This window comes from Lepidochelys kempii, chromosome 16 (assembly GCF_965140265.1).
Source record: "Lepidochelys kempii isolate rLepKem1 chromosome 16, rLepKem1.hap2, whole genome shotgun sequence".
Classification (NCBI taxonomy): domain Eukaryota; kingdom Metazoa; phylum Chordata; order Testudines; family Cheloniidae; genus Lepidochelys; species Lepidochelys kempii.
This window is the reverse complement of record NC_133271.1, coordinates 23927272-23943614: the sequence shown is the minus strand read 5'-3', so window position 1 is coordinate 23943614 and position 16343 is coordinate 23927272. Positions and strand designations below refer to the sequence as shown.

Genomic DNA, 16343 nt, shown 5'->3' with positions numbered 1-16343 from the left:
TATTAAAAACTTGGATCTGAATTCTGCAGCTTGAATCTCATCTCTAATGCGCATGAAAGTCTCCTAGCTCTCACCCATCACTGAGCTCGCTGAATTGAAACAAACACTCTTCGGTAGGCACACAAGGGAAATATTCCTGCAAGAGAAGGAAAGTCAATTTGTTTCATACAGCAAATAAAAGATGCTTACCAGCATTTGGCCCCTGACACCTCCAAGCAGCTCTCTTGCTGAGTCCTGTCACAGGGATTGATCCTGTCTGGTGCTGAATACTCCAAGTCAGTAGTTCACCAGCAAAGCCTGGAAGCAAGTGACTGCCTTTAAGCTCACAAGGAGTCTCACTGACTTCAATCCCATGCTTTCTTCAGGCCAGAGTGTGCTGCCCCTTGTAGGACTGAGCAGTGTGAGTGCTCGGTGGAGTACATGAGAACATAAGAGCTGCCATGTGGGGACAGTCCATGGCCCATCTTGTCCAGGATCCTGTCTCCGACAGTGGCCCATCCCTGAGCTTCAGGGGGAGTGTACAGAACAGGGCACTCATGGGGTGATCGTCCCCTGTCTTCCATGCCCAGCTTCTGGGGAGTCTAGCCACAACCATCGACATGGTCCAAAATGGGTGGAAGATCTGGGAAGAAGTGGTTCCCAATGGACGGACCTTTGTAAAAGGGACTGTGGCAGAGTCAGCCCCCACAGCACGCCCTGGTGTCCGGTCTAGCTTCCCTTCGGGAGGCTTTGTCCGGCAGCTGTCCCGCTCAGCCCTGGAAAGGGACTTAACAAAGGAAATGAAAGGGCCTTCCACTCTCCTGGGTGACCTTTCACTCTGCTGTCTCACAGAGCTCTGTCCCTTTGGACCCAGCCCCTACCCGAGCCACTGACCTCAGGGCTCCCCCCGCCCTCAAAGTCCTTCCCCCCAGTCTGGATCCTTATTCCCAGTCTTCCTCCGTGCCAGCTTCCTGGGGCTTGGCCTTCTTCAGGAGCCTCCTTCTCTCCTGACACCCTCTCCCTTCAGGGCTAGATCCTGGAGGCAACCTCCCTCCTGCAGCTGTCTCGCCAGCTGAGCTTTCTCAGACCTGTATGGAAATCACCTGGCTCCTTCCCAGCTGGGTCTGATAACCAAACAGCCACCTGATCCCAGCCAGTCAGGGTCAGCTGCGGGTGGGTAGCTTAGCCCTCAAAGGCGAGACTGAGCCTAGCTCCCCATAAAGGGCCAGCTGGCCTGTGACAGGAGCTCAGCTGCGATGTTAAATCTTCCTTGCCTTCAGAAGTGAGGCTGAGCCTGTAAATTCCGCTTTTGCCACAGAGCTATTAGATTCATAACAGCTATTTTATCTCCCTTCTGCCAGGTGCCTGAAACCCCCTTGGACCAGTTTTCTGCACATCGGCATAGCTGTTCACCGCTATTCTCATTACAGCCCAGGCAGACGGATTATGCTCTGCATCATTTACTGAGATTTCCCACAAAGGCATCTCCAGACTAGCACAAATGGGGCACGTTTCAAACAACATGGATTTTCTTTTCGTTTTGTTGATTGACCTTCATTCTTCCTTTCTCCCCCAGTCTCCTCGGGCGCTACCGGTCAGGTGTGTGCAATGGCGGAGTCATTTGGTTTCGCACCGTCTCATAACCACCACCTTTTGTGGCAGCCTCAGCTTAGAAGCCACTGAGATAGAAATACCCTCTTAGCCATCGCGGTTCTCCGACCAGCTGGGGTTGGGGGCAGCATGGTGGGGGCCGTTCCTTGCTTCATCTCTTCTGTGGAGGAGGAGAAGACTTCTACCTACAGGACTGTCACTCTGGCTCCTCCTACCCTCAGAGAAAGAAGGCCTCAATAACAGTCATCTCAGAGTCCTCTGGAGCATTTTTCTTTTGATCTTTCTAGCCTGTGATATTTTTCTGGGCAGCTTCGTCATGCTGTGTGTAGATGGGTATATCAGCGCTGGCCTTTTCAGCCATGGGTCCTTTAGAGGGAACCCAATCTGGGTTTTCAATAAGGTTTGCAGCACATTGGATGCCCTCTCTCATCCTCAGGCTTGTAGGCAGATGAGCTGATCCCTAAAATCCTGTCGCTTTAATCAGATGGTTCTACAGTCTTGTGTCTGGCGGGAAGGCTCTGCAAACTGGCTGCAGAGAGAGGGAGACAGGAGCGGCCTGATTCTCCATTGCTGACCCTTTGTGCATCACTTCCACTAGTTCAAAGCGGGTGCAAGACATTGATTTTTGGTGGCATTTTGCAACCGCTTTGGGCTAATGTAAATGAGGCAAGAGGGAATCAGGCCTAGAAATTCTCTTCTCGCCTCTGTTGTGGGAATTGTTCAGACAATATAGAGGCTATTTGTCTTTTCTTGTATATCTTTCTCTGAGGCATCACAAGTTCAAGTAAATATATTCCAGTAGCTGGGCAGAAAGGGAGTTTTCCCTTGCTCACATTTGATTTCATGTCCTACCTAAGCCCTTCATTGACTCTTGCCGATGCACCCACCTGGATGAAGGAAAGATGCACAGAGCCCAGAATATTTTGGAATAGGGGGAATCCAAAGAGATATCCGTATAAAATTGCCTATGGCCAGCCAGGAAAAACCCTAGAAGTGCTCTCATTTTACTCCTTCTCAAAGAGAATCTGGAGTGTCTCTAAAACAGAACACCGAGGAGTCCCGGGAAAGCTTGTCTGTCCACAATCAGGGGCCTCCCAAGTTAGAATTCAACGCTTGGTAGTGAGCAGGATACAATGGTTCGTCAGAACAGAGCTCTGTTGTAAACAGATGTCTCCCATTCTTTTTGATTGCTCCACCCACCCCAGAGGGCAACAGAGGGAGGACAACCCTAGGGAGGCTTTTAAAAAGCTCTAGTTACCTTGAAAAAGACAGAGAGCTGGGAAAATTGCTCCTGAAAGCAGAATGGTTCCCTGGAAATCCAGAGGCCTCTAAACGGGGTTAGAACTTGCTCCATTCAAGGTCAAAGGCCAGTGCACTGGCCCTTTGTTCTCCTGCTCTTCTTTCTAGCACCCTTTCCGTGGTTGCAGTGTGAGTGCCGACAGTGTTCTGGCAGAATATGACACGGTCCTGCTTCAAGGAGGCGATAGCCTAATGGTCTTTGCTGACTGTGTCATAAACTAAACTTCACTCAGAAATAATCCACTGACCTCCCACATCTCATCACCTTCCTGCTTGCTCCTCATGTCTTATCTAAAATGTAGATCATAAGTTCTTTGGGAAAAGGACCAGGGCTGCTTCTGCCTGCCGTGAAATACCCAGCATTCTCCTGGCTGCTACAACATCATAACAACTGGAAATGACCCAAATCGGAACCTTTTAAATTGTCCTTTTCAGTATTCTTCTGGGATTATTTAATTAAACGATTAATTTTTTTTCATTCTGCAGGGAAACATCTGGGAGCAGATTTTTCGTATTTCATTCATCCTTGAAATGATCAACACGGTGCCCTTTATAATCACAGTAAGTGTTTGCTCTTGACATTTTTAAACCAATCACATTTCAATAAATGCTATGCTACAAAGTTTTCATTATGAAACCATGATTAATGGGCATCTGTCCAATGACAGGAAATGTTAAGAGCAGGTCAAGTCCTCTCCTCCAAATCTTTTTTTCAGTAACAAATGACTTTCTGTGGAGAATGTTCATTTTTGTTTACATTTTCCAGTTTCTTGATGGGTTCAAAATGCTTTTCATGAAATTCAGCTGGTTTCATTTCCATGTCAGAACCCAGGACTGGCTGCATTTCTCCTGGTTCCATGGTTGGTTGTGAACATGTTGCATAACTCTCTAGGATTGTATGGAAGATGGTCTGCCTGCCATCAGCCCTGAGACCGCATTGTTTGTGACCTACTCAGATACTGGCAGATGTAATCAAGACCCCTGTCCCAGTAGGGAGCTCACTGCAGGATCATGGCCAAACTTGGTAGCCATAATTCAGCTCCACCACTGTCAGCAACTTTGGAAGATGTAGCACAGCCAGTCTCAGGTGTTTGCATCTCCCCAAGTTTGCAATACTGCTCAATTATAGCCATGCAGTTGGCTAGTATAGTCACGGCTACAGCGACTTGGGGCAGATCACGAAAGCTCTATTCTAAGGTCTGGAACTTGAACTGATGTGAATCAATGTAGTTCCATTGAAATCAGTAGTGTTATGCCAACTTGCACCAACAGAGGAACGGCCATACTGGGTCAGACCAATGTTCCATCTAGCCCAGTGTCCTGTCTTCCGCCAGGGGCCAATGCCAGGTGCTTCGGAGAAAATGAACACAACAGGTAATCATCAAGTGATCATCCCCTGTCACCCATTCCCAGCTTCTGGCCAGTTGAGGCTCTGACCCTACCTTTGTAACAGGCAGTTTCTGTACTCCTTTGAGGCCAATTATCCTCATCTATTCCTCTGCCAAAACTTTGGAATTTAGATTCTTAGGAGTAGGGCTGCTAATTGACTGTTAATGACTTATTTAATAAAGGAGCATTGATTTTTGTGAGTGTTTTTCAAGTAAACCCGCAAATAACTATTGTTTTCTAGATATTCTGGTCCCCTTTACGGAATTTGTTTATTCCAGTTTTTCTGAACTGCTGGCTGGCCAAGTACGCCCTGGAAAACATGATAGTGAGTAGCCAAAGATCACCCGCTCCCTTCCAGTGTAACCAGAAGAGTAGCCTGGCAGTCTCCTTACTGTTGCTTTCTGGATGCTTGTTTTACACTAATATTGAGAGAGAAACTGTAAATTTCAGACGTCCTTAACCATGCCCCATCTTTGGAGAGTATCTTGATGCTCTCCACTTGCTACCTTAAATCAAGAGGTAGCGGGCTCTGATGTGCTCTAGGACCTATTGTCCTGTGGATTATGCTGCCAAGAGGGTGACTCAAATTTACACTTAGGGCCAGATTTTCAAGTGCACAGAACCCACAACTGGGGCCAAATGCTTAAAAGACCCTGGCACCCAATAGCTCCCATTGTGACCCTTAGTACCAGATTTAGAAACTTTTCTGAAAATCTGGCCACTTACTGAGGTCCCTAAATGGGATTTGAGTTCTACGGGAGATCTGAATCCTTCTGAAAGCTCTGCCCATGGGGACTACAGATGAATTCTTAAGACTGTGTTCACAGAATGCTTCTAAATTGCATGTTAATGGGTACTTTGAAACTGGCTCTTAGCCATGTGGCACAATTCTCTGTGCATTATTTATTATTATTAGTTAGTTATATTTTTGTTTATTTCATGTTTATTATGGCTGTGCATAAGGGCCAACCAAGAATTCAGCCCCACTGTGCTAGGCATTGTACAAACACAGACCCGTAGACAGTCCCTGCCCCGAAGAGCTTGCAATGTTACAACAGGACAGAAACGGCTTTTCCCATTTATCTTCCCATTTCCCTCCATCTGTCATCTCTACATCCTCCTCATGACCCAGGCTTGCTACCTCCAGGCCTTAACTGCCTCCTCCTCACCTTCCATGCACAGGATCGCTCCAGTCTCTGTCACTAGATCCTCTTCATCATTGGTCTCTTCCGCACCATCCCTTGCACTAATGCCCTTACCTGTGACTTGGCCCTCTCCCCCCCCCCCCCCCCCGCAACTTGGCTGCATTCAGAAGTGATGCCTCACAATGCCATTTTCAGAGCTGCACTCTGCAGTGTCTCAGATTTGGGGACAGAATAGGCCAGTACTTATTCCTTACAGAAATGCATGTGATACTTTTTTAAAAGGGACAGATTCTGGCCTGACTTGCTTCCTTCACAACCCTTTGGAAGTCAGCAAGGTTGCAAAGGTGTAATGGAGGGGCAGGTTTGCATCCAAGTATTTATCCTAGTCGTCCACCAAGTGTGACTTCTCCTTTTTTCAGAATGACCTGCACCGAGCGATACAGAGAACGCAATCCGCCATGTTCAATCAGGTGCTGATTCTGATTTGCACCCTGCTGTGTCTTGTTTTCACAGGGTAAGGAGTTTTGTTTGGTTTTTCTAAACCCTTGACCTGGCTGCGTGCCACATTCATTCATGAAATAAATAATGTGACATAAGACAGTGATTAAATAGATGGAGGGAAAGGCTAAGGCCTTGATCCTGCAAAGGCTTACGTATGGGCTTAGCATTTTACTCAGTGAGGAGTCATGTGCGTGACTCGGGCCCTAACAGAGGGTGGTAGACTGTGGTGGTCTGAAATGTGATAGGCCGAACTTTATTCTGTGAGTGTCACTTACTTTTATCCTGTTGCTGTGGCAGGAAAAATCATGTTAGAGCCTCTTCCGGCTGCAGGTTGCCCAGCTTTCTGGAGCAGAAAGTTGTGTAGGGAGGCTGCTTAGCAGGCTGTGAGTTTCCTACCCATTTGACATGAAGCTCCAGCCCAACGTGCAATGAGACAAACAGACTCAGTCATGTCATAGGAATGTGACTTAAGAAAATAAAAACCCTCTGTTGGATGCATGATGTGTTGTGGGTGTTTTTTGTTTTGTTTTTTTGTTGTAACACAACCAAGTCAGCCCAGTAGAGAGTGTTTTTCAATCACTCTTTGAAGTATGGCCCCTCGGATGATGACATGTGGCAAGATACACGATAGACCAATTACACTGCTGTTCCCTGTGGATATGATCTGAGGCCAAGTGCTCTTCTAGGTGGTTAGAATCATCATGTGGCCGTGCTGCTAGCAGTCAGACACAAAGGCAGAAGTGTTGATCTATTGATTTTTTTTTTCTGACTCCTTTCCCTTCTCTTCATCGTCATGCAAAAATATTTGTTTCCTCTTTAAGCAGTGGGAGGAAATATTGTTCACCTCTGGAGGGCAAAGATGTCAGTGTCCAGATAACCTATCATGTATTTGCTAACTGGCTGTTGCTTCTGTTGTTGGAGGTGGGGGGCAGGGGGAGAGACAGAAGCTTCTTTACTAAAAGTGGCATTGATTCAATGGTTTCAGAGTAACAGCCGTGTTAGTCTGTATTCGCAAAAAGAAAAGGAGGACTTGTGGCACCTTAGAGACTAACCAATTTATTTGAGCATGAGCTTTCGTGAGCTACAGCTCACTTCATCGGATGCAACGGTGTTTCAATGGTGTTTTCACCCCCTCTTGGTTAAAGTCCCTCCTACGTGGTGCTCTTGGGGACAAAGAGACACCGGGAGGGGGAGCACGGCTGAAGGGGCTTCCATAGCAGAAGCTGTCTTGCTCTCAAAGGTCTAATGGAAAAGTCAACTAAACCGACTTGATAAGTTACCATGTGCACTTTGTCGGTGCTATTTCCTGTTGACCTGAACAACGGAGAATAGAGTGTTTGGGGTAGGGGTGAATTCTCATGCCCCTGAGTGGGTGCTGGGATTGATTAACTGCCTGGCTCCCATTGGCTTTCATTGGAGGAGTGCACCAAAACCCTATACTGTGATTTGGAAACTTGCAGGAGATGCTACCCATGGCTGCAGCAGGAATTTTCCAGTCTGATTCCAGTTGGATTCTGTAGAGTTCTGGAGAGGACTATATATTGATCAAAGCATCATAGTTTAGGGCTGTTTACCCAAACCAAACTGAGCTCCCAAGCCTTTTTATCTCCATCCATCACAAATTATACAGGGCCAAATCCTGGGTCCATTGAGCTCTAGGGGAGCTTTTATCATTGGTATCAATGGGGTCAGTATTTAGTTTTATGGGATTAAGGCCCAGATCTGGTGTAAATCAGCATTTGACTTTGATGGAGCTATGCCACTTTACACCAGCTGGAAGTGACCCTCAATGTTCAGAACACCTTTTTGTAGCATTTTGGGTTGTTGTTTTTTTAACTTTTTTAGAGCCTGATCTTCAGAAGTGCTGTCGGCTGATAAAAGAATCAGATGCGCTCCACTGACTCAGAGAGTCTCCTTACTTTGCTTTGTCTTCCTGATCATTTAGCCTCAGGCAGATCAATTCCTGTTTTAGGAGCCAATGATTGTCTCTAATTACATGATTTTAACCGAAACTTGTTAATTGGAGCATGCCAGGATCCTGGCTGGCTTATGTAAGTGTACATGGCTCAGAGCAGGGCAATAAGTGCTGTCATGTCCAGGGAGATACTGGTGATTTTCGAAGGGGAGATATTTGTTGGACACTAATTCAGCTGCGATGGCTTGTACATTAAGGCCATTGCATTTCCTAAATATGCTATTCATCTGGAGGAGGTTACCATGGTTGCTTGATTGCCATTTGTCTAATGGGCCATGGAGGCATCTGCTAATTAACAGAACCCTTTACGCCATGCACTTAGAACTACATGGACCTCTTTCCATTGTTAGGTAGTTAGTGTCTAATTAGACTTTTGGCATTTTCTTATATCTCCACTGATCTGGACTGGAATGTAACATACCAGTTAAGCTGTAAGTAGATACAAAGTAAAGCTGATGAGTATGATAGGTCTAAACATCCTGACGGGTCTTTTTACGTAAAAAGAAGCCATAGTACACTTTGCCTTTAGCAGCTCATGCCCTCTGTGACTCTATATGTATTTCCTGGCCTGTTGGATAGCACTGGAATTCAATTCCAAGGCCACTTCTACATTATTTCTGTTCACCAAGATGACTTTTAACCTGCATGCCTCTCAAGTGATGCTGACTGACTACTGAGGAGATAAGCTACTTGGTTCCAGAGGGTTTGTCATGAGATTGAGAGCCCTTAATGTCATCTGAGTCATATCAAGGATGGAATGAGCTTCCTGTTTACCTTTCGGCAACACTCTGTCGGAAACAGAGGGCCTCGGACTCCAAGCTGCCTACATAAGTGGCATTGCACTACTGGAGTGTGGTACCTGATGTCAAGGGTTTGGGGTAACGTTCTGGTGAGCATGTTAATTGAGGGGGCGGGTTATCTGAGCCAAATCGAACCTCTAAACTAGAAGTGCTGTCAAGCTGGCCAGATTTATCCCACTGACCATACTGGTGATACACCAGGGATTAATTCTGCCCATGAGTCTGGTAGGTTCAAGGCTTCTTCTAGGGCATTCTCCTGCAAGCACCAGAGGGCCCTCTTCCCCCACGGCACCAGTAGGAGTGGAGGGCATTACACATTGCAGGATCAGGAACCTGATGTTCATGGAGTGCCGTGTGAAAGCCTAATTGACACATGCTCCCTTTTCCCCCTCCTTCCAGAACCTGTGGCATCCAGCATTTAGAAAGAGCAGGTGACAACCTCTCCCTCTTCAAGTCCTTCTACTTCTGTATCGTCACCTTCTCCACCGTGGGCTATGGAGATGTGACCCCAAAGATCTGGCCCTCGCAGCTCCTGGTGGTGATAATGATTTGTGTTGCCCTCGTCGTGCTGCCCCTCCAGGTAAGTGACACAGCCGTGAAGAAAAAGATGCGCTCAGCCTACATTAGAAATGCCGGTGTTGCTGGCATGTCATGGCTCGTGAGAAGGACCAGCAGCAGGGTGATTTCCACCTGACTAACCAGTTGACCAGGAACATGATTTGAGATTTCCAGAGGAGACAGAGGAATTCTCAACCCAGGGCATGGAGGGAACTTAGTTTCTGCTCTGAGGCACTGTCAACCAACGGCTGAGCTGTGGCGTTCGATGCATCACGTCTGGGAGCAAACCAGCCAGTGCTCCTTCTCCACCAGCCAACCGCATAATGTGACAATGACAGCCTGTTGTCTGCAGTTTTCACTGTCTGTCACTGCTTAGTGTCAGATGAGGGGAATAGGGAAATGCTCTCAGAAAAGGTTTTCTTCTGGGATTGAATAGCCAACATGAATTTCCTTCCCATCTGTCCTTAAATGGAACAGTCAGAAGTGTGTGTGCGCACGCTAGCAGGATAGCTAGAAGACACATTGTCACCGTTTGCAGGTACCTCCCAGAAATGGCTAAGATGGCATGCGAGAGAGCTGTGGGGATGAATTTTGTCACAAAGGGCCATAAGCAAAAAGAAATCTCAACCATTGCCCCAGCACAAGAGAGATTCACCAACATAATCGGAAATGCTCTGTATATGCTGTGCTGTATGTTCACATACTGTGATTTGCCATGTGTGTTGAGTAGCCATATGTGTGACAATACAGGCATGCCTAGCACTGTACAGGGCATGTACGCTACAGAAAATCTCAGGATGTCTGTCATTTAATGTTTCTTGAAATGAAGCAACCCATTTCCAAGAGGGTGTATAGGTTAACACGTGTGTGTCCAGTCTGTCTACCCTATCTGTGTCTTCTCCATTCTCTCTCTCTTACAGGCATTTGCATGATGCCCGTCACCCTAGCATTAAACACAGATTACATTCCTGTATATTACACACAACATTGTACATGTATAAACTCAACTGTCCTTTATTCAGAGCTCTCTTAACCTTGCACAGGTGTATGTGGCTAACCAGGGGACGTAATAACTATGGATGTGCAGTTTGTAACCATGAAAGTGTTCTGAATGTTTGAATGTATTCAGCCCACCTCACAGTCTGTCTCACCTCAGGAGCTGTCTGCCTTTGTTTGCAGTTTGAGGAGCTTGTGTACCTCTGGATGGAACGTCAGAAATCAGGAGGGAATTACAGCCGCCACCGAGCACAGACGGAGAAACACGTTGTCCTTTGTGTCAGTTCCCTCAAGATTGACCTCCTGATGGACTTTCTGAATGAGTTCTACGCCCATCCCCGGCTGCAGGTAAAGGCAGTGGTGTCTTATTTCAGGGCAACCGTTGTTAGCAGTTTAATAAGTGTCCTTACTGAGCTCTCGGTGCCGCTAGACGTTGCTGAAGGTAATGATAGCACCACCCGGCACTTAGCGCATGGAAGAGGGAAGCAAAGGATATGTGACAGGAACACATATGAGGTAAAAAACATCAGTTCAACCAGATTAGTCCTCAGTATGGTCTGGTAATTGGTTTCAATTCACTATATAGAATGCCTGAATCAGTATATGGAAACATCACAGAAGAAATATATGTTGTAGTGGTCCTGGTAGATTCAACAGCCTGCAGTACATACCTGCCTCTATGCCACAACAGTGGACACACTCTACAGGGGCTAGTTCGGGTTTTTCTGCAGTGTTTGTTGCTATAGTATCCAAGCACATTGCATACGCCTATATAAATGTGTTGGTTTTTTATGTTGGAAGGTGTTTACCGAATTGAATGCCTTATACTATATAAATAAAATGTGTGCTTGTCGAACCCCAGATGATTTACCCAGCTCCTAATGGAATAATCAGGTCTAATCAGCACTGTTTTTCAGTGAATGGGTGTAACTTTCACCCCACTACTATTGAGAGTAGCTCACATGCACCCTGTATTTGCATTTAATTCAAGAACCAATCAAGATTTCGCTGTCGTCATTGTTAGTCTTGGCTCAATATAGATTTCATTTTTTAAGTCTTGTTAATTTCTCTAAATACACAGAGCCCCACTTTTCTGAGCCAAATGTTCAGTCTTTTAATAATTCAATTGTCAGATGTGCTTACATTAGAGCTATTGTGCAAACATGATTGGGGAAAACTCTGTGTGTGTTTCCAAATGCTTGTGACATCCCAGCGCTGGTGCAAAGTGATATCACACCATTCATAGTGTAATGCTGAAACCTGTATAGAATTGCGTGCTCAATCGGTGAGTGAAATGATCTTACCAAGCTTACTTATCTTACTGTCAGGCTGACAAGCAAACACTAGCTTTTCTCTTTCAGGATTACTACGTAGTGATACTTTGTCCAACAGAGATGGATATACAAGTTCGGCGGGTCCTTCAGATTCCTCTGTGGTCTCAGCGAGTGATATATCTTCAGGGGTCTGCATTGAAAGATCAGGATCTCATGAGAGCAAAGTGAGTATAGAGCCAATCCTAGCAAGACCAACAGAGGTACTGGAGGGGAATAGCTCTCCAAGACTCCTATTATGGCTACCAGCATATGTGTTCTCTGTTATTCAGAGCAAGAACTGTGCATGTCTGTAATGTAGCATTGATTACACTGTTATACAGCTTCCTTGATAAGCATGAAAGAGTCAAAACACTCCAGCAGGGAAACTTCTCTCACTGGTGGGAGGCCCCAATAGCCAATCTAAGCTATATAGTTTTTTAAAAGAGGAATGCTGGACATTACAGTGCAAAGCTCCAAGCAGTGGCTACAATCCATCGTTGTTAAAATGCATGCTATTTTGTATGCTATTGCCTAAAAATTTGGACAATTCACATCAGCCAGACACAAAGGTGAAAAGCTCCCATGAAGAAAAGCAGCTTACTAAGGCCTGGTTTACACTAGAAAATTAAGTTGGTTTAACTACATCACTCAGGGGTGTGAAATAGCTACACCACTGAGCGGCGTAGTTAAGCTGACCTAACCCGCAGTGGATACAGTGCTAGGTTGCCAGAAGAACTCTTCCTAGCTACCATCTCTCGGGAGGTGGATTAGCTATGGTGACGGGACAAGCCCTCCACCCTGACCCCGTCGGTGTAGGTATGTCTACACTGAAGCATTACTATGGCACAGCTGTGCCTCGGAAGCATTTCAAGTGTAGACAAGCCCTTATTAAGGCCATCCATTTCAGGACTGACTGCTCAAGATATAACAGTAACTGATGCAAACAGTAAAGCCCACATTTAAACATCACTGTCACCATTCTCTCATAGGCTGGCATGTTAGTCTGACCCCAGTTTAAACAGTCATGAAAGATTCATGCACCACAGATGTCAGTTTTCTCTGCCATCACTGCAAAAGTCTGAAAAATAGACTTCAGATAATTGAACTCTCTAGCTAGGTGTCCTTCATTTTGTGGATAACAAGCCTTGAGAGGTGGACTGGAAATGTAATATTGGGGCTTTACAATTCTTTAAAGGCTGCCAATTACTAGTTCCTTTTGGATTCAATCCTACCCCAGTAGAACTCTCTTAAGAAACTCTACACTTAGCTGGTTGTTAAGGAGCCTAGAATAATGGATTGAAATTTGTTCTTATTTCTGGATTCAGCAGCCAGTCCTAGAAATTGACAGCAGGAGCCACAAAAACCCAGATTTATCATCTCCTGCGAAATGCAAGAGCCTGGATGTCCAATGCCTCCTTCTCCCCAAGAGCTGGAGAAATAAAAGAGAATAAAACCCCCCAAAGAACCTGCTTTTACTAACTGTGTAACTCTAACTGTATCCAGTAAAGTAACTGGTAATAATAGTTGCCCTTCTAGATCTGAGGATCTCAAAGCACTTTGCAAATATGAATTGTGACTCGCAGTGCCCCTGAGAGGTAGATTAATTCTGTGTTTATTTTTCGGGTGACTTGCCCCAGGGCACACTTGAGTTAGCAGTAAGGGCAGAAGTGGAGTTGAGGAGGTGCAAGTCCAAGCCCCCTGGTCCAACTATTAGGAAACATTTGCTAGCTGGAGCGAGATGTGGCCCCCACACAAGTAAGGGCTGCATGGGGCAGGGGAACTTGGTGCAGTAATGTGGTAAAGCTTCTTGCTATTTAATATTGTGCATTTCACGTGGATTGCTCATTTCTGGAGGAAGAGCACTTACAAGAAACTATCACAGCCAGGACTCTTCCAGGATAAAATGTGTGTGGAGGGGCACCTGTGTGTCTTTTAAGTGTGAGGTTCATTCCTCGCCCGCACCCCCAGTCCACACAGAGCCACAAAGGGAGACTGGAGATTTGTCCTCACTAAGGGGTTTTGCCCCAGAGGAGTTGCACCGGGGCAAGCCGCTAGTGTAGACACACCTGAAACGAGAGTACGCCACACAGGTGCAAGTCACTTTTTACACCTGCGCAACACGTCTGTTGGGGGTTTGCTCTGGTGCAGCACTTTGATAAAGTTACTTCGGTGCAAAAATCCTCAGTTCAGCCAAGCCCTGGGAAATGCATTTCCAGAGGCTCCTAGCGCAGTTCAAGCAGGCAAGTTCTAGCATGTATAATTGTGCAGATTTGTATATACATTCGGCAGGCCTTTCCCTTTGCCCAGTGCTGCTCTGTGTGGCTCTCCCCATACAATGGACTCTCTCATCTCTGGTGACTCAAGGAACCACCTGTGTCCGACAAGTCCGGGTAGGATCCTGGTGCAGAGTTGCTTTCCAATGCAGAATGTTAAGAAGCAATGACCCATCCCTGCTGCCCTGCCTGGTGCACGTTTATTATTAATCGTGTTTATTACGACAGTGCCTGGGGCTGGCCGAGAACCGGCACTGTTTGTGCTAGGCACTATACAAACCTAGGGCATGTGTTCACTGCAGAGTTAACTCCAGCTTTTACTTGGCTATAGCCCCTTATCTGTCTCCTGTCTTCATACAAAACTCTCTCCCCTGAGTATGCTGGTGCTTTGCATTCAGGCTAGCTGGCCTGTTGTGGGGTATAGGCTAACCCCACGGTAGCCTGCCCTCTTTGCAATGCAAATGCAGGCTAACCATTTGAGCACTGATAGTCCTCTAGTGCCTTCTCACATTCCCCCCAACCCATGTGCCAGACAAGTTCTCCCACAATTCACTGGGAAAGAATCATAGAGCGGCTGAGCTTCCTGCAGAGCTAAGAGCTTTGGGATATGCCCCAGAAGTCCTAGTGCGTCACACGAGGGAGTGCAGTGGCAGTGTGGATGCAGTCAGTGGGCACACTCGCGTCTGGCTCTGCAGCGTGGCTGCTCCGACCCGTGTGCTGATCACCTGAGTTAACTTTGCAGTCGAACTAGACAAGACAGATGCAGAGATATGACGATGGCAATTAGAGCCGCTTTCCACTGCTCACCAAGTGTTTCGTGTCTGCCGCCTGCCAGAGCCAGAAGCTCCCTTGTTTAATTACCTGAGCCTTGCCAGGTCCTCCCACTGCTGAAATAAAACCGTGGAGAAATACTGGATGGCTTTCTGTGGCATTCACACCCGCCTGTGCAGAGAGCTAGCCATCTGCTCGCAGTCCTCTTGGCTCCCTCTGTGGGGGGTGGCATGATGCTCCCCAGAGGTACTCAGGGCTGTGAGGCACCTCGCCGCTACCTGCCCTTCACGTGAAACAGCCTCATTTCTGCCCGCTGTAGCTCAGCTCCCTGAAACCAAAAGCCTCTAGCTATGCAAGCCACCAACCGTGTTGTCTCTGTGCTGGCTAGTGACAGACACACACCAACCCCAGCATCCCCTGGAGGCATCCCCCTGCCCGTAACCAGCCTGTAACCACAGGACGCTCAGAGACATGATCAAGTCACTGTCCCCAAGGGAACAGTATGCACATGGTTTGACTGGTACAACTGGGATCAGGCCCTTTATAACACCCCTGCTGTTCCCAGTCTATTGTATTTAATTTGCTACATATTTACTAACAGCAGCATGAAATGGCCTTCTTGCAGGTTACCTCTGCTCCTTCTTGTAATGTGACAGGGATGGGAAGGAGGGCTGATTCCCAGCAAACGTTAGCAGTGCCCACGTGTGCCATCTTTTCTGACCACCCAGAAACCAGGCCAGGAGACTCTCTAGCTGACTGCATGTCAGATGAACAAGCTCCCTGGCTGTGCGTGATTCACAGAACCCTTTGTGTTTTCAGGATGGATAACGGAGAGGCCTGTTTCATTCTCAGCAGTCGAAACGAGGCGGACCGCACGGCCGCGGTAAGACAGGGCTGGGCTTATTGGCAATTCATAGCTGTTAAAGCCAGAGGGGACCATTATAATCTAGTCTGGCCTCCTGCATAACCCATGCCAAAGACCCTCCCTCCGAAAGGAGGTGGCAGTTAGCAGAGTCTGGTTTTGATCTCTGGACCTCTGGTTATAGGTGCTAACAAACTTACAATGCTAATACTAATTTACATTGCCTGGGGCAAGTTATCCCATCACTTCCTAGGGCAGGGATTCTTGTTCTTTCCTCTGAAGCATCTGCTCTTGAAGACAGAGATACTGGACTGGAGGGAGTCCTAGTGTGAGCCAGTATGGTAATGCCAATGTTTCTCTCCTAAGTGTCAAAAACAACAGGCGCATTTAGCGACAGGCTGTCTACCGCTCCCCAGCCAGGCAGGCCATGGTGACATTTTGCTGCCTTGTGATGCTTTTGTCATTTGTGTTCATGGTGCATAAGCTGGGATTGGCAGAGCTGGGGCTTTGGGGATCACCTTGAACTGTGTGAGCTAGAAACATCCCCACCCTGCATGCAGCGGAAAAAATACCCAAGAAGAGAGGCCTAAAGAAATTGGAATTAGGAACTGAGGTATCTGACGGTGATCATGAAATGCATGTTCTGAAGTGTGGGGTCTCTTACCGTGCCCAGATAAAGCTGTGGGAAGGAGACTAGGTGGAAAGTTAGATCACAGCTGGTGGGATTTTCCACAAGAAGGGCCAGGTGGCAAAGAGATCATGATACAACAACACAAGACACTGAGGTTGGGAAGAGCAATCTGAGAGGTTGGGGGCCAATTTAGTTGTGCGACCAGAGGGGCTGACCACAGGGGCTGACTCCATACCCAAA

General features: G+C 46.9%; 1 protein-coding gene across 13 annotated transcripts in view; it reads left to right on the top strand.

Annotated features, from left to right (window-relative positions):
• The window catches only part of KCNT1 (potassium sodium-activated channel subfamily T member 1), a 178180-nt gene that overhangs the window by 115666 nt on the left and 46171 nt on the right, over window positions 1-16343 (top strand). For 12 of the 13 annotated variants that reach the window (XM_073314262.1, XM_073314260.1, XM_073314259.1 and 9 more), the window contains 7 exons: window positions 3376-3450; window positions 4520-4603; window positions 5843-5937; window positions 9099-9279; window positions 10437-10601; window positions 11615-11751; window positions 15430-15493. In XM_073314262.1, the coding sequence (XP_073170363.1) occupies window positions 3376-3450; window positions 4520-4603; window positions 5843-5937; window positions 9099-9279; window positions 10437-10601; window positions 11615-11751; window positions 15430-15493 (801 nt within the window). The remainder of the gene's footprint in view (window positions 1-3375; window positions 3451-4519; window positions 4604-5842; window positions 5938-9098; window positions 9280-10436; window positions 10602-11614; window positions 11752-15429; window positions 15494-16343) is intronic. The other variant, XM_073314263.1, reaches the window with a different exon arrangement.